We start from the raw sequence: 21,583 nt of genomic DNA, 5'->3' as shown, positions 1-21,583 counted from the left end.
ACCTGAAAAAAATTAAAATGGTATCTGACTGCCACTGTTACCTTTTCTCTTGTAAAAAAAAAAAAAACAACTTCAGTAAGGGTGAAGTGTAAATAAATTATACAATTAAGATTTGTTATTAATGAAAAGTTTAAAAAGGTTCGTTGGCTGTCACTGAGTAGCATTTGCGATCGCTACACAAAAATAGCAATCTAAATTACCCACAAGAACAGTCAGAGACGTAAGACAACCAGAGGATATAAGATATAAGAAAGATGGGGCATCTGGTGGTAAAAGATAGATTGTTGAAACAGGAGAATGTCATTGTCAGTAGCGTAAGGCAATGTACACAAGAAAAAGGTGTCGATAAAAAAGCTACCTCTGGTCGGCTCTTTTCCCCTTCTTTTACAGCCCTCGACACTCAAGCCATCTTTTTAACTGAACATTTGTATGTTCTTCCACATCTTTACCAGTGAATTTGACACCAGGGACACCATTTTCGGACAGAATTGGTGTGTTTAGCTCAGTAAACATCTCGTTTGTACACTATTTCCACGCATTTACTATTAGGGACAAACAGGAGGTTGACCCGCCTAGCAACAATTGCTAACATCATCAATATTAATGAGCAAAAGTGACAAGTTGGTTGCGGTATGTCATTGGCTCAGCCATTAACACTCTTTGGCCATTTTAGCATCATTGCTATTCAATAAACATACTATTATACTCAATGGAGCGTCTATTTTGAAATAGCAAAACTACGCAGTAAAGTAAAGTAAAGTGCAGCCACGTTAATATGATTTGTTATGAACCAAACCTTTTAGAAAATGTGTCAATCTTTCATGGAGTTTAGAGTATTTTAATGGAGAAATAACTCACCTTAAGTTTGCTGCAAAAATCCACTACATCAAAGTGGCTGGCGGTTACTCACATCATCGACTCTTGCTCTCAATAAATACGGTATGTTAGTCTAGTAGCTCCTTGAAAGTGTTTTATGTTTTATATGCATGTTTAATAATCTTTCATTAGGCGACTGAAAGTATATTGGTGACATCACACTCCATCCTCATATGCAAGGGCATTATAGTATTTCAATTTCTTTATTTTTTCCCCTATTATTCCCCATTTTTTTGGCTCAAACCACAAAAGAAATTTCCATAATTCAAAGGACTTGTCACTTTTGGACATTTGTTAAATTACCATTTTAGTCTTAATTTAGAATACAAAGGGTTGTTCCTTCTTTTTTTCCCAGGCTGCATTGTGTTTAGACACAGCATTTGTTAATGTGTCTTAGTTGTCATTTTCCATGTATTGTAGGCAGAAATTCATAATAATAATTCAATGTGATGCTCATCAGGACATCCAGCCGCACCACACCTGACTGTGCTATGTTAGCGTGACCATGTCACCCACACAACACGGTCTGGCATGCACGAAAAAGCTTGACAGGCATAGCAAAAGGGAAGCAGGAGTTAAGGGTCAATTCAGTTCTCCAACATGAAGCTCAAGGAGACACACACATGATCACACACAAACAGTGAGTCACAAATGAGGACTGCATCGTTGCCATACACAGATGCAACCAAATGTCAGGTCGAATTTACTAATCAACTTCTTTTCGCCTGGAAAAGAGCTGTCGCATCATATTAGGCACTCATGACTATTAACATTCAGGTACACACAAATGCATTTTCTCACTGCCATTAATATTCAATACTTCAAAGGACAGTGATTGATCCACATTAAAGCCGACGGTCATCATTTTCTGTTAAACAGCAATAATTAAGGTCTTTCCTCTTGAGCATGAAGCGCTGACATCATATTTCTTTCCATCTCCGCTCGAGTCTCAGCTCAATCACTCATCTGTCACGCAACAGTGGTCACACACGCTCACTCATTAGCAGGGAAACGTCCCTTCTCCCGATTTTCACAGTCCCTGCTGTACATATGGCACAGACGAGGGCATGAACAAGTTTGATGAACACATACATAACGAATGATTGACCACTGGCAGAGGACCCACTAAAGCAAACACACATACACACACACACACTTGAAGCGCAGTAAGGCAGTAAAAAAAAGGAGCTGCTGTACCTTTGTTTCTACCTATAGATTGCAGAGAGAAGGCGTCCGGAGAGAGAAAGCAAAGCACAGGGTCATCCCAGGTTGAATACCACAGCAAGGCAGCAAGAAAGTTACAGTACACTGTAGTTAGTTTATAGTTAGCCTAAACCCATCATCTTACATGCATGCATAAAAGCTTACAAACATGCAAATTGTCAAGGATAGCACATCTGTCAGGCAACATTGAAACTAAATGCAGACATTATGGTGATGGTTAAACACCTTGAAGCTTTGGTTAACTTTTTTCCTCACACTGTCAGGACTGATTTGTAACACTTTACAATAAGGGCTACTTAATTAACATTAGTTAATGCATAACCCGACAGTAACTAAACTAATGGTGAAGTACTATTAAAAATTAATATAATGCACTAACATATTAGTTCATTCATACACACTTATTAATGTTCACTGATCTATACAGTGGTATTAAAACGTGTCTGAACCTTTTGAATTTCTCACATTTCTGCTTAAAATCACCATCAAATGTGATCTGATCTTTGTCAAAATCACACAGATAAAAAAACTGTCTACTTTAACAAAAACTACCCAAACATTTATAGGTTTTGATATTTTAATGAGGATAGTATGCAAACAATGACAGAAGAGGGAAAAATAGGTATGTGAACAATCACATTTAATATTTTGCGCCCCCCGCCCTCCCCACACACACTTTGGTAGCAATAACTTTAACCAGACGCTTCCTGTAGCTGCAGAACAGTCTGCCACATCGATCAGGACTAATCTTGGCCCACTATTCTCTACAAAACTACTGTAGTTCAGTCAGATTCCTGGGATGTCTGGCATGAATCGCTGTCTTTAGGTCATGCCACAGCATCTCAATGGGGTTCAAGTCTGGACTTTGACTTGGCCACTCCAGAACGTGTATTTTGTTCTTTTGAAACCATTCTAAAGTTGATTTACTTCTGTGTTTGGGACCATTTTCATGTTGCAGCATCCATCCACTTTTTAGCTTCAACTCTGACAGATGGCCTCAGGTTTTCCTGAAAAACATCCTGATAAACTATTGAATTAATTCTTCCAATAATTATTGGAAGTTGTCCAGGCCCTGATGTAGCAAAACAGCCCCAAATCATGATGCTCCCTCCACCATGCTACACGGTGGGGATGAGGTGTTGATGTTGGTGAGCTATTCCATTTTTACTCCACACATTAAGTGTGTTACCCCAAACAATTCAACTTTGGTTCAATCAGTCCACAAAATATTTTGCCAAAACTTCTGTGGAATGTCCGAGTGCATTTTTGCGAACATTAAACGAGCGATAATGTTTTTTTTTCAGACAGCTGTGGCTTCCTCCGTGGAGTTCTCCCATGAACACCATTCTTGGCAATAGTTTTACATATAGATGATTTGTGCACAGAGATATTGGACTGTGCCAGAGATTTCTGTAAGTCTTTAGCAGACACTATATGGTTCTTTTTTATCTCTCTGGGTATTCTGCGCTGAACTCGTGGCGTCATCTTTGGTGCACTGCCACTCCTTAGGAGAACTCTTGGTGTCATCTTTGGTGGACAGCCACTCCTTGGGAGAGAAGCAACAGCGCCAAACTTTCCATTTGTAGACAACTTCACTGAGTGTCGAGTGATGAACATCCAGACTTTTAGAGATGGTTTTATATTTTTTCCCAGCTTTATACAAATCAGCAATCCTTGATCACAGTTCTTCAGACAGCTCTTTTGACCAGGCCATGACGCACATTAGACAATGCTTCTCATCAAGACATTTCTTACCAGATGTGTGTTTAATAGCGGGCAGGGCAGATTTAAACCAATCATCAGTGATTGGGTAAACACCTGACATAAATTGTTTGGTAAAAATTGGTTTCAATTGCTCGTTAAGTCTCATTAGGCAGAGGGTTCACTTACCCCCCCCCCTTTTTTTTTTTTTTTTTTTTTTTATTGTTTACATGCTGTCCTCATTAAAATATGAAAAACTATAAATGTTTGGGTGGTTTTAGTTAAAGCAGACACTGTATTTTGATCTGTGTGATTTTGACAAAGATCAGATCACATTTGAAAGTGATTTCATGCAGAAATGTGAGAAATTCCAAAAGGTTCAGATACTTTTTCATACCACTGTATTCTTTTGATTGGAAAACATTGCTCTGTGAGTCATTGGGTGCTGCAAACCTAACGTTAAGTACTTTGTTATTTAACGTTAGTTACCCAATATGAAAACAAGCATAAAACATAGCATTTATGCAAGAACCTTATTTAAAGTGGTTACACACAACTGCTTTAAGTAACTATTAGGTTATGTACCATAATTTTTAGACTATAAGACTCTTATTTTCCCCCCTATTTTGAATCTTCCAGTGTTTAGTCTAGTTTGGCGTATTTGTTGATTTATTTGGGTTAATAGGTAACACTTTATTTAGCAGCGGCGTCATAAGACTACCATAAGACCATCATAATTATGGTGTGACACTATCAGGGCATTAATGAATGTTTATGACATTTCATTAACTGTCATCCAGGCAAATTACCTCACTAACTCCATTTATGTCCAGCTCGGACCTTTTTCAACCATTCAAAAGTGAGATAATTTGATGGCTAATACTTATTGACATCTGTTATAAGCATTCATTAATGCTCATGACAGTGTCATATCATAATTATGATTGTCTTATGACAATCTTATGGCACCACTGTCAAATAAAGTGTTACCATATACCATAACTAGCAATTAATGAAACAATTGGAACAGTAACTGAAGAAATAATTTGCACAGAACATTCATTTTTGAACCCCAAAATTTTGATTGTTATTTACGTTTGTACTGCTGCAATGCATGCTAGGAGGCGTGTTGAACAACGACAGTTTTGACAGCAGGTGGCAGTAGAGGTTGACTGTCTCCCCCAAAGGAGCCGTGATGGCCAAAAGAAACTTCTTGAAGCATTGAAGCTTTGCAGCCAATTAGTTCAAAGCTTTATGGTGGTTCATTTGGTCTTATGACAGTCTTATGATGCCACTGAAAAATGAAATGTTATCGTTTTTTATATTTTGGTGTAAATATCCAGTGAAGACAGCTGCAGCTTACAGTCCAGTGCGGCTTATCTCTGAACAAATGCCGTTTTCGTGTCAAATTTGGTAGGTCGCGGCTTACATTCAGGTGTCCCTTATAGTCCAAAAATTACGCTAGTTAAATGAAAATGCCTACATGATTTAAGTAAGACTTAATAAACTACTTAAGCAAGTTAAGCAATTATTCAAACTTTTTACATGCAAAATGTTTAACCACCTTTGATTTCTTTTCACAGGAGTCTTAATTAAAATATTAATTGTAATGTTGTTAATATTCTGGTTAAAATTCAATGCTATTCAATTCAATGCTCAAGTGTTTTAATTGACTCTCTTACATGATAAATACAAAAATGTATTCGGTAATTTGTTTAAACACAAAGCTAATATGTATATACAATGATAAACACCAATTAAAAATTTAATTTGATTTAATTTAACCACGTTACGTATATATCAAGAAATGTTATTTGAAAGTGTTTTAATTGACTCCTACATGATAAATACAACAATGGATGGGAAACACAAAGCTAATGTGTACCGACATATTTGGACTATAAGCCGCACTTTATACCTTCATTTTGAATCCTCTGGCTCATATTCCAGTGTGGCTTATTTTTTTCATTTTGGGTTAATAGGTAATACATGCTTCCTAGCATGCATTGCAGCACTACAGATGTATATAACAATCAAAATGCATGTTCTGTGCTAAATATGTATTCATTTACCATTCCAGTTGTTTCATTAATTGCTAGTTTTGGTATCTACTAACACTTTATTTGACCGCAGCGTCATAATTATGACATGACACTATTACATTACTGAATGCTTATGACTGTCATCTGGCAAATTATGTTAATAACTTGATTTATGTCCATCTTTAATCTCTTAAATCCATTCAAAAGTGGGATAATTTGCTGGATTACACTAAATAACATCTGTTATAAGCATTTTTTTTTTTTTATGCTCGTGACAGTTTCATGTCATAACTATGATTGTCTAATGACAGTCTTATGGTGCCAATGTCAGTGAGTGTTACTAAATACCATAACTAGCAATTAATAAAAGATTTGGAACAGTAACTGAATAAAAATTAGCACATAACATGAATTTTGATTGTTATTTAATGCAATGCATGCTCGGAGGCATGTTGGACAACAATAATGTTGACAGCAGGTGGCAGAACAGGTTGACTGTCTCTCCCAAGGGAGCAGTGATGTCCAAAATAAGCTTCTTGAAGCAATGAAGCTTTGCAGCCAATTAATTCAAAGCTTCATGGTGGTTCATTTCGTCTTATGACAGTCGTATGATGCAGCTGTCAAATAAAGTGTTACCGGTTAATACCATTTGGTGTAAATATCCCATAAACAAGTGAGGACAGCTGCGGTTTATAGTGCAGTGTGGCTTATCTATGAACAAAAGCCGTTTTCGTGTCACATTTGCTGGGTGGCGGCTTATAGTCAGGTGTGCTTTATAGTGCGAAAATTACGGTATATACTGGACTTGTACTCTAATTTTAAAGTGGACCACATGTAACCTTTGGGTAGTAAACTGAACCAATAATAGTTTAAAAATGAAGTTGACGCAATCACTACCATAGACTTGTACATATTTGATTGAAAACAAGAAAACATTATTCAAGGTGACATCTTAACTTCAACAGTTACATGCAAAAAAAAATATTTTGTTACTTAATAATTAAATACTATATGGTTATGCATTAAATAATATAAATTAATATATTAATTAATGTTAGAAAAGTGAATATATGAATTGTTATAATTTTACTAAAATACTAGTTATTGTCTAAAAATGCATTAACAAATGTTAATTAAGGGACCCTTATTGTAAAGTGTTACCAACTGATTTTTTTAGAATGTGCCAAACAAATTAATGTTTCCTAGGAAATGTCGAATTACTCCTTTACAAGAAAATTATGTACCAAATTTTAATTACATTGATCTAGCACTTTGTAAGCCCTGGTTTGGACAACAGTGACATCAATGCAACATGAAATTTTACAAGAAAATATCTGGAGGGGGACAAAAAAACCATTGGGATGGTAAACTGGCTTGGAACATGTAGCTAATGTCTGCCGTTGGCATGACAACCCCAGTGTCCTACTTCAGTGGTTAAGAATATTGGCAGGCCAGTCAGATGTCCTGATGTTGGCAGTAATTTTGATGCTAAAATTGAAATGGCTAACTTTTTTTCACATTTCAAATATTCCATTCATTTAAATTCTGTTGAGAAATAAATACATAAAAAACACTGTTTCTCTGGGTAACATTGAAAACATAAATCTTCAAATACCCTTCATATAGACAACAATCAACTGAAGGGATTCAAGGTGTTTTTCATTCAATAAATATGCTTGAACGATAGGAACTAAATTGGTTACCGGCAGAAATGTCCAGAAATAAAAACAAAATAGGAAAAGTGGCAAATTATAAATAAGAATAGTGCAACATAGTAAAAATAACATTAGAATTACAACAATTAAGCACCCCAAGCGCAGAAAAAGATATCAGGTGAGTGAGGATGATATCAGGATGTTACAATGAACTTAACGTCTAACTGCTTCCTTCTGTCAAAATATTGGCTAACAGCACCAAAATCTTTTACCTATTTTCTTAAGCTGTGTCACAGCAAAGGTCAGGTAAGAACATTTTAGTCACTTGCATGTTTGCTACGGAGCGGTGCGCACAGTTATGTAATAGACCGAAAACTGGGTAAGACTAAGGTGAGATGAGCTCATACCATGCATAACATGCACCCTCCCCTAGCGTACACACACAAAAAGTCCCCCTCACGAAGAGCATTGCAACAAATGCACACAGACAGGTCGCGGAGGCACATGGCGTAAAATCGTGCCCCAAAACCAAATCAGGTGAAGAGGACAAACAACTAAGTGAGATGTACAAAGAAAGAGAAGAGTACCTTGCTCTGCCTTCAGGTGTGCGAGGCCTTGAAAAGAAACGGCAGACAGAAATAGAAAAATCAAGAAGAGCACACCAATACAACATGTATTGTCATTATGCATGCTTTGCAGGATGGCAAAACATGACTACCAAATTAAAAGCTTCCCAAAGTGCATTAGAAAGCTTTTTGTTTTATTAATATGGAGATTAGGGAACACGACATGACAAGAATCAGCACTGTGAAAAAGTCTTGGGTCATCCAATTTGTTTATGTAACATTTATATGCCAGTCCCATTCTTTAAACCATTCTCATAAGGATGAATAATAAAATTCAGTAAAATCCTATTGTCACTGCAGTATTTTACTGTTAATTCAATAATTAACCCTTTCAGGGACAATGGTCACTACAACATCTATTCAAAAGGTTTATTAGCTTAACTCATTCACTGCCAGCCCAGGTCACAAAGTATTTGTTGTGGCAATTAGTAAGAGAGGGAAAATGATTTTAAAACACCTAGTGACAGCAATAGATGTCCAATTCATTTCAACTGTGATCAAATGATCGCATCAAGCCCCTCCCAGTTGAAATGGATTGGACATTTACTGTTGTTAATGGCAGCCAAAGAGTAAAGCTATTTGAGATCATTAGTCATTTATAAAACAAAACAAATAAATAAATAGCATTTTCAGCGCAAAATAAACACGGGTCTCATTTATTTGAATTTATGTCCTTCAATTTATTGTAATTTGTTTTAATTTATTTAAAGCAACACTAGGTAACTTTTCAGTTTTGGTTGATTTTAGCGACGCAGGTGGACAAAGGCGGTAGTGTTTTGTCTTAAGGAGGACTGCGTTTCCCATGAGAACCAATGCACAGTGTGGTAAAATCCTGATCTCCCGGTCGCCTGCAGATGGATTGAACGACGTTTGTTTCCAGCGGCTGTGTGAAGGATGAATAGTAATGAGGTAATGAATCCAGTTGTGGCTAAACAATAGCATATGACGATGTTGAAAATAACAAACATTTGATTTTTACCGTATTCCCCCATCGGCCCTCTGCCCCACCCGAACTCGTTAGGGGTGGGAATCTTAGGGCACCTCACGATTCGATTACGATTACGAAGCTACGATTGGATTATAAATCGATTATTGATGCACACCCCCCTGCCACCAGCTATTAGCTGCTTTTAATGTTTCGTACATTAGTTACAAAAATAGTACAAAAATCCTCTTAGGGTTAAATAAACTACTATTTCAGTATCAAGTTAACAGTTCAAAACAGTAAATAAAATACTCAAGTCCCCATTCTGTATCAGCAGCTTTAAACTTCATTCAATTATATTAATGTTTTCAATCAACCGTTAAAGTTGTTAACATTCCTCCTATTATTCCATAATTTCCCTTGTTTTGACATGTGAAAGTTTTAAAACTGTTTCATCATTTAAAGATAGCTTCAAGTCAAGATTTTGCCGATTTAGGAGTACAGTGGTACCGCTACATATGAAGTTAATTCGTTCCAAGACCTTGTTTGTAAGTCGAAATTGTCGTATGTCGAGCAGGACTTTCCCATAAGAATACATTATAATTCCATAAATTCATTCCACAGCCCGAAAACCTACACTAAATCTGTTAGAAATGCCAGGTTGTTTGCATGTTACGTGTTTTGAATCCCCCTGGTGGCGAGTAGCAATTTGTTGTTTTTCTGATCAGGCATATTTTGCCCACCAAAGAGGTAAGACCTACGTTCTCATAGAGAGAAAATAAAAAGCAACGCGTTGATGAAGAGAAAGTTTTGTTTTGATTAATTCGGGACAGGCAGCATTATTGTTTTAACCGAACTATCTGCAGTGGTACCCATTCTTCTAGTCACATCAGCCCAGCACTATTTTACAAAATCCTTAATAAATACTGCAGTTACTATTGCAAAAAGCAATTGCAAAGAGCAAAACAAATACATTATGAATAACAATCGGAATAATAATATAATAATTAGGGCTGTCAAAAGTATCGCGTTAACGGGCGGTAATTTTTTTTTTTTTAATTAATCAATTTAAAATATTTGACGCAATTAGCGCACATGCCTCGCTCAAACAGATTAAAATGACAGCAGTGTACTTGTTACTTGTGTTTTTTGGAGTTTTGTCACCCTCTGCTGGCACTTGAGTGCGACCCATGAGCATTGTGTAATTATTGACATCAACAATGGCGGGCTGCTAGTTTATTTTTTGATTGAAAATCTTACAAATTTTCTTAAAACGAAAACATTAAGAGGGGTTTTAATATAAAATGTCTATAAGTTGTACTAACATTTATCTTTTAAGAGCTACAAGTCTTCCTATCCATGGATTGCTTTAACAGAATGTTAATAATGTTAATGCCATCTTGTTGATTTATTGTTATAATAAACAAATACAGTACTTAGGCCTATGTACCGTATGTTGATTGTAGATATCCGTCTTGTGTCTTATCTTTCCATTCCAACAATAATTTACAGAAAAATATGGCATATTTTATAGATGGTTTGAATTACGATTAATTGATTTTTAAGCTTTAATTAACTCAGTTAAAAAATTTAATCGTTTGACAGCCCTAATAATAATACGTAATGCTAATACCTGTACTAATGTACTGTAACAAATCAGGTTCTAATGTTGCAGGTGTGTTTTGCGTGGTGCACCTGAACGCAACGCGGGACAAACAGAAGAGAGAGTGCAGTTGACTCTTTTTACGTCCTGTTGTTGCTATCAGTTGTGTTGTGTTACACAAGTTCTGAAATAAATTATTAAAAACCATACGAAGCTGGCGATCTCTTTAGCAATGGTACCAGAATAATAATTGTCACCTTAACTTATAAAGACTGGCGAACAGAGGTTGGAGGAGTATTGTCAAGCAATTCAAGGATGTGCACATCACGCTCTTATTTTTCTATCATTACATCTTCATTTCATTGGTAAGCCTCACCTTTTTTTCTTTCTTCACCTTTCTTCTACCTCCTTTAACATTATTGGAACCCATGTTGATTTCTTTTACAACAAAATCCGCCGTGCGTCAGTCTTGCAGGAAAACAATCAAATTGCGACGCTGTCTTGAATCGTCATATTTCAAGCTTTTAGTCGGATATAGAAACAAATGGCGTGTGAAATTTTATGTCGGATGTCGAAGAAATCGTGTGTCGAAGCGATCATATGTCGAGGTACCACTGTATTTTAGATAAAAAGTTAATTAGGTTCGCTCGGAAAGTTCGCTACAACAGAGCCTTCCTGAGAAGACTACTGCTTTAAGATGGCAGCTGTTTTCTAATGGCGGCGAGTCTTTCATTTCACATCTAGTTCTCTATACATGTGCTAACGCCGTTTTCGTCATTTCCCATCTAGTTCCATATAAATATGACATCTACCGTAGCATTATGTGGGCGGAGTTTGTAGCAATTGGGCATTGTTTGTAGCGGCTGTCGGCCATTTTTTTATCTAGCGGCATGAGTTGGGGAATGTGGATGTTTACTCTTGGTCCGTTCCTCAGTGCGTCCCAAAGACCGCGCTGACTGTGTTTTAGTTCCGCTTTACTTAGCATGTTTAAATAATCGGAATTTGGATGTTTGTGAATCGTTCTTTAGCGGCCAAATCGCAAATAATCTAAGAATCAGAAATTTCACACACCTTTACAATAATAGTGAAAGCCAGGCCAATGTTTATTCTTGAGTGCCCTTTAATCCTGGTAACCTCCCTCGTTCTTTTTTTTTTTTTTGTCTCCTCAGACCAAAACTTGTCCCTTGTTGCTCTGCCATCTTTGCAGCATTTACGCAAAAGTGTTCACATCAACTTACGTCTTTATAATGAATGGGGAAAGGGTCAGTCAGCACATTTGTAGTTTTTTTGTGTGACAGCTAGGGTTCCTGCCACCCTCCTCAAAGTTAATTAGTGCTAGTGAAAGCGATACAGACCCCCTCAACAAATATAAGAGGTGTCATTCAAATAGTTGTCAGTCGACCTAGTATCAAAAATGAATGAAAATATTTTATAAAGGTTGAAAAGTTACCTAGTGATGCTTTAAATAATAGTTGTTGTTTTTTCAAAATGTATCCTCATTTTTATAAAGTTTTTTTAATATATTTTTTATTGCCCATTACAAAATAAGTGCAGGACACACTAATATTACAATTGGATGTCAAATAGGAGCCGCAAAATATTGTCCCGTCAGGCGCAATTTGCCCCTGAGCCATTAGTTTGACACCCCTGTCCTGTATGAATAAAAATAAAGCTAAATTAAAAATATGTATATATTTCGTTCATGAAAGGAACAACACTGAGACTTTCTCCACAAATAAGATGCAGGGAGTATAATTCTGTTGCTTACATTGCTTATATCTCCAACTAGATGTTTTAGCCTTTGATAAATTAACCCATGACTTAAATAAAACAAGTTTGTTGTAAGACTCACCTGGTCTATGGACTGCTGTGGATTTTGCAAAACATAAAAAGAAGAGAGCAAAGAAGTTCTCAATTAGCAACACACTTCCATTTTGTTTTGCATGTCAATTAAGCATGCAAAAGCTATAAAAGGACCCCAGCACTCAAGAATCTGTTTTCATGTAAAGAGCAAAGCATTGCCCCTTGACATGCTTGATCAAAAAGACTACTTCAGCTGAAATCTGCTGTGGAGAAAAAAAAAAACATTAATCTGTCCCATCTGCTAAGGGAGCCAGATTGATATTAGACATTTGGCAAAGAACTCATAAAAATAGAATATTGTTAGAATAACATAATATTCTGCACCCAGGTCACACAGGGTGCCTCATAAATCCACACATGAGGATTTATGGTGTTGTGATTGGTTCTACATCTGAAAATGCTCTGTTCTTAGACTCTTTTCCACCGCCGTACAACCTCCATATTGACATTCAATATTCATTGCAACATTTTCTTTCTTTTAGACACAAATTCAACTCCTTTTGGATTTGGTTCAGGGGGATGCTCACAAGTCCATTGATTACAACAGAAAAGAGAAAATTAGCCACGCATTAGAAGCCATGAAGTGTGGAAATTTCAGTAGGAACTCACCTAAGCATGACTCTTCGTGCTCATAAAGAAATTGGAGTGTGCCTGATGCCAGTTATATAATGTTGATGTTAGGTTTAAAAATTTACTAAAAAATATATATGGCAGTATAAAAATGAAGCAATAATGTCTGATGAGCTGGAATCCAAGTAAGTAATGTTCATAAATAGTCCTTAATCTAGGAACGGTCCAGTTGCACTGCACATGCTGAACCTGTCTAATCAGCAATGGGATGGACTATCTCAACAAAGGAAAAATGCTCACTAACACAGTTTTAGACATATTTTTGAACAATATTTGAGGGGAAATAGCCTACAATCTAGCGTAAGGTTTATATGATATTATATATACTGTATATATACACTGGAAAAAATACACCTCCTCAAAACTAGTAAAATTCCCTTGTTTTCTGTGTAAATTTACTAGAAATAAGGGAACTCATCTGCCAGTGCTTCAAATAAATATTGCACACTTAGATTTCTCGAAAAAAGATACTTATTTTAAGCAATAAATTAGTATATTAAATATTAAAAAGAAAAGCTTATTTGTTAGAAATGTTCTTAATTCAAGGATATTGTTCAAAACATTATCTGAAAGCAGTTTTTGTCTTGATTTAGGTGAAAAATGACCAATGAATTTTTAGATGTATGGGCTTATTAAGAACAAATAGTTGTCATGCCTTGAGTTGTTTTGTTAAGATTTTGCCATAGTGTTTCTTGTCCATGTGATTACCCATTGATTTCACCTGTTGTGGCCTGCTCTTTTTGTCTTGACCAATCCGCTGCACCTGTGTCTCATTGTCTCCTTACCCCATGTCTGTATTTAAGTTCTCCATGCACTGTCTGTCTTGTTTGCTCATTGTCTATCCCAGTGTTGTTGATATCCTGTCAAAGCCCTCGTGTTGATATTCCTGAGTTCCCAAGTTACAATTCCTGGACTTTTGTTTGATCACCACTGCTTTTGTTTGTACTTTGTTTTTTGTTCACTGACATTAAATCGTTTTTGAGTTCCCAGACACCCTGTCTTGCCTTTGCATTTTTGCCTGTCTTTGTTTTTCCCTGCGTTTGGGTCCACTCCTGCCCCCTAAACCTGACAATTGTAGTATGTATTTAAAGTAAGTGGAATAATGTGTTAAGTAGTCTTTTACACTAAAAACAAGATGGAGAAAGTTACTTGACTAGATTTAAGAAAAATGATGTGATTAAGACGTTATAAATTTGCAGTGTACACATATAGGTGAACAACTCCGAAATCGTTATTTTTTTTTAATAAATACTAGTAAAAGATGGTACTCTGCAAAAACACATCTCCTTAAACCTAGTTAAATTCCCTTTTTTCAGTGTAAATGTACTAGAACTAAGTGAAATTATCTGCCAGTGCTTTTAGTAAATTGTACTGTTTTTTTTAAATAAGAAAAATAGCTACCTTAAAATAAGTTAAAGAACTTATTTTAAGTAAAAATAAGTATATTTATTTTTTTCAAAAGCTTTGAAATGTCATAAATGTTTTTAATTCAAGAACAAGTATTGTTCCAAACATTTGAAAGCAAAATGTTCTTGATTTAGGTGAAAAATGACTAACTTCTAGATGTATGTGCTTAAGAAGAACAAATAGTAATATTTATTTAAAGTAGGTGAAACAATCATAAACATTAATTTAACTAGTTTTTAACACTCAAAACAAGATGGAGAAAATTATTTGACAAGATTTAAGAAAAATAATCTGATTAAATTTTCAGTGCACAGTGGCTAACTGCTGGGCAAAACGCATACATTTTTAAACATGGGGAAAACATGCAAAAGCCAAACAGAAAGGTCCAGACCACTTAGAATCTTCGAACTGTGAAACGGATGTGCTAACCACTGGTCCAAGGGTCGGCAACCCAAAATGTTGAGTCATATTGGACCAAAAAGCAAATATGTCTAGAGCCGCAAAAATTTAAAAGCCTCATATAAGCCTTATAAAGACAACACATGCTTTATGTATCTATGTATACTAGCCTACTATCAAAATGACTAAATTGGCTACAAATACATAATGAGTCTTCATGATTTTTATTTTCCCTGCCGTGCATCCTATAGAGAATGACACACCACGTAACTACTCTGTTGTATTATGGCACCTTAAGTTGAACTTCATTAGGCTAATAATAAATTGGACGGTTTGTGTCATGTTTTTCCTCCTACAGATACCATATTAAGACAAAAATATTTTTCCCTTTTGACAAAGCTCCAAGGAGCACCTAAGGCAGCGCTAAAGAGCCACATGTGGCTTTAGAGCCGCCGGTTACTGACTGCCGCACTAGTCTAAGGTGCCACCACAACACTGGATGTTAGCGTATTATTCAGTCCATTTTTTCCCCACTGTCAGAATGTAAATATTTTAAACAGAACTTAATAAATGGTAGACGTTCAGGAGGAAGTGCTTTAAGACAAATATGTGTAGAAGTGACAACAAAAGGGGGGATTTGTTACCCTGACCTTGCTAGGCAGTTCAAAATGGCTGCTACTTTTCCTCCCACGACATAAGAAGGATGACATTGGTGAAGGAAAAGAAAGGACAAATTGCGGCTGTAGGGGGAAGGGAGATGATGGCTAGCTGAAGGACTGTAGCACCGCTCTGGCTTTCGAGCATGTTGGTGCTCAGCACAAATGAATGATTACGCTTGAACGAGCAGGCATGGCTTTTTTTTCCCCTCACACATGTACAGTATATGTATGTGTGAAATTATTAGTGCATGGACTGTGTTTGCGTGTCAAACAACAAATTCCAGATGCAGATAAAGCCCTTTCTCTTGATGTGACATGCTCCAGAACAAGCCAATGTGCTGTTGAGGACATGTGGTCCGAACGTAATCCCTGCTCTATTTTCACAACTCAAATCCAAACATAATTTTCAGCTTGGGCACTGGGCACAAATGCCCTCTGCACTGTAATCAGACAAGTCCCTGCACCATTTCTCTTCTCCCCCCATGACCTACTTTTTATAGTAAGATTATTGTAACTGTCATTTTTTCCCATGTCTGTTTATTAATCCCTAAAGCTAAGCCTGAAGGCACCATTTCAGCACTTGCTGAACAATTTGCTCGCCAGTGCCATCAATTACTGGCCTTCTATCAAACCAGCGTATATTTTTAAGCAAAATGAGTCTTAAACTCTTCATTCCAAATGCCGCATGTGGGTTTTTAAATTAGCAGTCATTTTACATAATCATTAAATAATCGAGTGTAGCTCTTAATAACCTTGACCTTATGACTATCACATTGTAATAACCCGAGGTTTTAAAGAGATTTCAGATGTTGTTAATTGAATTAAAAAGAATGGGGCTAACATCCACATCATTACCATAAAGGTACTGCTAATATTTCCAAAGCTAATAGCAGGAACGTAATGTACGGTAGTTGAGATTAATGATGACAGCAAAATGGAGCACATGTCGGAGATGGTGGATTTGCCAGCCAGAAGTCTGCGGGTGTGGAGAGCGATGGGTGTCTAATTTCAGCACATTGCCCTGACACAGTTAGTCACACTCATATATCCTCATTCACATGGGACAAGAGACGCAATGTGTTTCAAAGCCAACTGTTTTTGGTGTGTGGCGTTACCGCACATCAGAGACTAGCGGTGCGGCATGATGAGTGCACAAGAGTTACTGTATATCTCAGCATTAGACATATACCATGCCATACCAGCATTGTAAAAACAAAAACAGGGTTAAATAAGATTATCAACACATCGAGAATGACATCTTCAATATGATTAAAGTGCCTGTGACACGAAAAAAGCATGTTTATTTCATATTCCACACGGTATTTTATGCTCCTGATTCCTGAATGAAATGGAACGCTTGGATGTGTGAGGAAGCGATCGATATATATATTCAATTTTTAATCAGGTTTCGCTACGAAAATGATGACTTCTGGCCAGGGTCTCGGATTGAGGAAGAAGGCGAACGTTACGTCAGCGGACTAACCATCTTCACAATACAGCCATTAGTATTGTATGCAGAAGGACTGTGGATTCAGCTGATTTTGCGGATTAATTTATTTTTTGCGTTAAGCAAGCCCAATGTGCTGCAGGCTTTTGTTGCTGCACCAGGGAGAGTGGTGTGAGGCTTTTTGGATTTTTAAACATCGTGCTCACCACGAATAATGGGCAAAACAAGTACGACGATGGAGCAACCATGAGACGGATGAGTGAGTAAGCTGCGTGTTTTATGTTATGTTAAATACTGGGATCATGGCAGACGTTTTGATAAGGAGGTGGCTTGCATTTTGTGGGTGACAATGCTCCCTTGAAGACCACTCGGCTGACAACCGCCAGCTTGTCGCACTCCATGGTCGCCGGCCGATAAAGGCCCGCTCTCGCCTCGTTCTCGATTGTGTCGATTTTCATGTTGCACATGTATGTTTATGATGAAACTTGCTTATTTAGCGCCCTTGGATAACATTGAGGGTCCAACTGAATGTAAAAGGGATTATTCACCGCCTCAAATGCATTGGGAGAAAAATATTATATGGGTGCAAAATTTGGCAGAACATCGGCCACGAGCACCGCCTGCCTGCCAGGGCCGCAGCAGAACGACCAGCCAAAACCTGCTCGCCGCCGGGGGCTGGCCGATCGTTGAAGACAATCAACCCTGCCACCATGTGTGATATAAGTCGGGGTAGTTTTGTGTGATTTTTTTCGTTTTCGAAAGGTGAGAAAAAAACTTGGAAAAGCAGCTCGGTTTGGGTTAGCATGTCGCCTAGCTATCACGCCTTCTGTTTTGTTTAACACTCTTTCCTCCGTCTCCAAAGCCGGGGCAGCGAAATGACAAAAGCCGGACTAACTCTGGTGGCATAAAATACCGTTCGGGAGGTTTAAGAAGTCTGCAGTTTTGATCAATATGCAGTAATTTTGCCCTGTCGTACTGAAAAAATGCATTTTTAATATTTCATATTCCATTTAGACTGTTATTTGTCATGACCATACCATTTATTTAGCAATTGGGGAAAAATACTTGGATTAAAAAATGTATTTTATAAAAATATTGGAGTTTTCCTCGTTCTGAATCTTCCCCCTCAATGGGCTGGATTCTAAATCAGCTGAAGTCTGTACTCAGCCGGTCATCACCCAGCTGGGGGCTCTCGAGCATTATAATGTCAGGCGGGGCTAAACGGCAGATTAAAAGACTAATTTCTCGTCATCTGCGCCAAATTGTTGTATATAGTCAAATTGTCTAAAAATATTATTTTACTTCACATAACAATGCTATTCAAGACTTTTTTTTATCCTGTCACAGGCACTTTAATGTCATTTCAAAAGATGAGTCATCCATCCATTTTCTACACCACTTGTTCTCATTATGATCAAGGATGAGCTTGAGCTTTCCCATGTGACTACTGGCGTAAAGTGAGTCTTGCATCATTCCCCACTAATTTGAAAACATGTTGAAAGATACATTTCTTAACATAAACATTCCAGAACTGGTTCTATTCATAATTTAGTGCATTTCACTAATCAGTAAAGCAAAAAAAAAAAATCATTACTGTTCAAAATGGATGTGCATAAATACGTCTCAACATATTTAATGGGTTTTTTTTGTTTTTGTTTTTTTTTCCAACAACCAGGGTTTATCTTCTCTGTGACACACAAAAATGGAGATGTTGTAACATACCAGCAAAACTACTAAAATGTTTATGTCTACTTCCCGATTACTCATACTCATTGTCCCTGTATCATCACCAGGAGACACATCGATAATTTGCTGCAAAAACCCAATGGACTGAGCTGACTCGGCGTGCTGGCGTGTGGATTCAATAAATCTGCTGTGATCACTTTTAAATGCAGACACTCCAGTAACAGGATGCTATGTGAGTGATGAGTACATTTGTCTGCAATGTGAATAAGACCTGAGCACGCGTCTGTCTTGCTTCCTGTCTGAAGCTTTTTGCTGAGAAGTGGTGCCATCAGCCCCAAAATTTCCATTAAAAACAACCTACCGGTGGATAATTTAGTATTTGGTCTATCAATCAAAAATGTAATGTTTTTCCTTTAGTTGTGAGGTTTTCTTAACAAGCTTTGTGATTGGCTAGCGACCAATCCAGGGTATCCTCTGCCTTTCACCCAATGTCAGATGGGATACACTCCAACTGCCCACGATTCTTCATAAGATGAGCAGTAGAGATATCCAATATTATCGGGTGGCTGATAATATCAGCCAATAATAGCATTTTGAAATGATACCTGATAATATCGACATCAGTTTTTCATGATCGTTTTTGAGCCAATATGCATAAGGCAGTGTCGTCATGACCACTTATTGCCTGCCTGTGTTTCTCGTATTTTTTTTTTGCCCCCTGCTGGCGCTTCGGTGTGATTACTTTTCATAAGTTCCAGCCCTTTCTGTTGACGTAATCATATGTTGACGCAAGCTCATTGTGAATAGAGAGAGCTGAATGGACGAGCTAACGCCTGCAACCACTGTACCATAGCAGTTCTTGCCATGTCCCCACATTGTTTGTGCCTTATACAAGGATCGCTTGTCAGTTATTTTTCCTTTGGTTTAAATTCATGAGCGTTGTGTAGTATATTGGAGATGTGTATATTTTGTTTTGTTTGCATTTGTGGTAAAATGTGGTTCAATTATTTCATTGCTTGCAAGCTGCACTACCGGTTGCTTTTCAAATTGACATAGTGTATACTTTGCTGTACTTTCTGAGTATTTCATATTATTAACACATTGTTCTGACTTCTCTTTGGAGACTAATTTGTTCAATATACAGTATGTCGATTTGTTTACTCACACAAACATTGAGGACAGAATAAGTGTCGTATTTGCACTTGCACTTAGTGCAAAAATCCGTTTTTTGGGATCATTTTGATTTCAACAATAAATATGGTGGTGCAATATAAGCACTGTTCCATAACTTCGCTGGACGTTTTTCTTTTTTTTTTTTTTTTTTCTTTTCTTTTTTTTCACTCGGAAAACCTTGAAGTTGTTACATACTGTATAGACCCTACCCACGTGACGTCACAACTCCGCTCTCCTGACTGGTGCCGCCCACTTGTCCGTCAACACATCGTGTTGACCTGTTACGGCTACGTACATTCCTCCTATTTACGGCGTGTTTTTCTGCTCGTTAACATTAATAATCAAAATGGTGAAGGCGTGTGTGGCGGTCGGTTGCAATAACAGAGAAGATAGACTGAGAGACTTGAAGTTCTACCGGATTCCGACAGACACGGAGAGGAGAGAGCGAGATGGGCTGCTGCAATACGACGAGAAAACTGGGCTCCAAACGATTACCACAGATTATGTAGTAGTCATTTTATATCTGGTAAGATGCATTAATATATATTTAGAGGGTTTTGGGCTGACAACCACAATTAAGATCATTGCTAGGCTAATCGCCGACAACATACACGTATGTATGTAGTGAGAGTGCTATCGCTAAACCATATAAACATTAAAAGCCCTAGCTCCATTGACAAATGACATGAAATACATTAGACTTGACAGTGGATGTTAGCAAGAACAAAAGATTTTGAATTGAAAATTTCGTAACTCACCTTCCGAGCACAAGATTCCTGCCGAATTTTCGTGTACGAGGACCTGTTTCACCCAACCAGCAACGTAGCATTTATAAGCCTCCAAGCTCTTAAAGTTTTTCAAACTTTCGTGAGAATAGGCTGATTTTGTGTGGACAAGATAGTTGTAAATATCAGGGTCAGGCAGAGACGGCGAAGGCAGCCGGTCAAAAATCATCGATTTAGGCATCAAATATGGATCTGGCGACTGTATAGAACGAAGCTTTTCCACATAACGCCTTTTATGCAACACATCCAGTGAGTTTACGGCATCAGAAAGCACCGGGTCTTCCATGAAATGCATTTTAAATTCCTCGATCAATTGAAACCAATGCTAATACAGAGACAAAATGACGGACACGTGGGCGGAACCATACAGCGAGCACGTGGTTTTGTGACGTCGGTGGGTAGGGTATATATCATTTTTAAAGCATCCAGTGGGGCATCACAATACAATTAGCCATAATACGTTAAAGCAAAAGGATTTTTGACATTAGGCTCAATCTTCGAGTTAGCAGGGGTTTAATTAGTTGGTAGAGTTGATTTCAACAAATTCCGTTTTGTTTGCTATTGAGTTATTTGTTAGTTTCAGGGCTCCGGAGTGGCTAAGCTAGTGCGAGTCAAAGGCACCATTATAGCATACTAATAAAATACGAAACAGATCTACGAACAGATCCAACATAGTCAAATAAATTCAAAACAGATCATTGTTTCAAAACACACATGCGGCCAAAACAATGTCACACCAAACTGCCGTAAATCATTTCACTCTGCGGGACTATTTTTTTAGATGCGTAATATGACCCCAGTAAAGAGGAGTGCTCCGGTCACTCGTTCTCACACTGCATTCGAGGAAGGTGGGAAATCAGACTTATCCCGCTCGGAGGGTAC

General features: G+C 37.4%; 1 protein-coding gene across 11 annotated transcripts in view; it reads right to left on the bottom strand.

Annotated features, from left to right (window-relative positions):
- Positions 1-21,583, bottom strand: part of LOC130907420 (neurexin-3b) — a 584,351-nt gene that overhangs the window by 547,716 nt on the left and 15,052 nt on the right. For 9 of the 11 annotated variants that reach the window (XR_009061465.1, XM_057822479.1, XM_057822473.1 and 6 more), the window contains exons 3-4: positions 12,505-12,519; positions 8,086-8,112 (exon numbers count right to left, since the gene is read on the bottom strand). Coding sequence is in view for 10 of the 11 variants with exons in the window: in XM_057822479.1 (XP_057678462.1) it covers positions 8,086-8,112; positions 12,505-12,519 (42 nt within the window). In the remaining variant the exon portion in view is untranslated. Of the gene's footprint in view, positions 1-2,073; positions 2,086-8,085; positions 8,113-12,504; positions 12,520-21,583 lie in introns of all 11 variants that reach the window. The other 2 variants (XM_057822469.1, XM_057822471.1) reach the window with 1 other exon arrangement.

This window comes from Corythoichthys intestinalis, chromosome 19 (genome assembly GCF_030265065.1).
Source record: "Corythoichthys intestinalis isolate RoL2023-P3 chromosome 19, ASM3026506v1, whole genome shotgun sequence".
NCBI lineage: Eukaryota > Metazoa > Chordata > Actinopteri > Syngnathiformes > Syngnathidae > Corythoichthys > Corythoichthys intestinalis.
The sequence above is the reverse complement of the archived record's forward strand: the minus strand, read 5'-3'. Positions and strand labels throughout refer to the sequence as shown.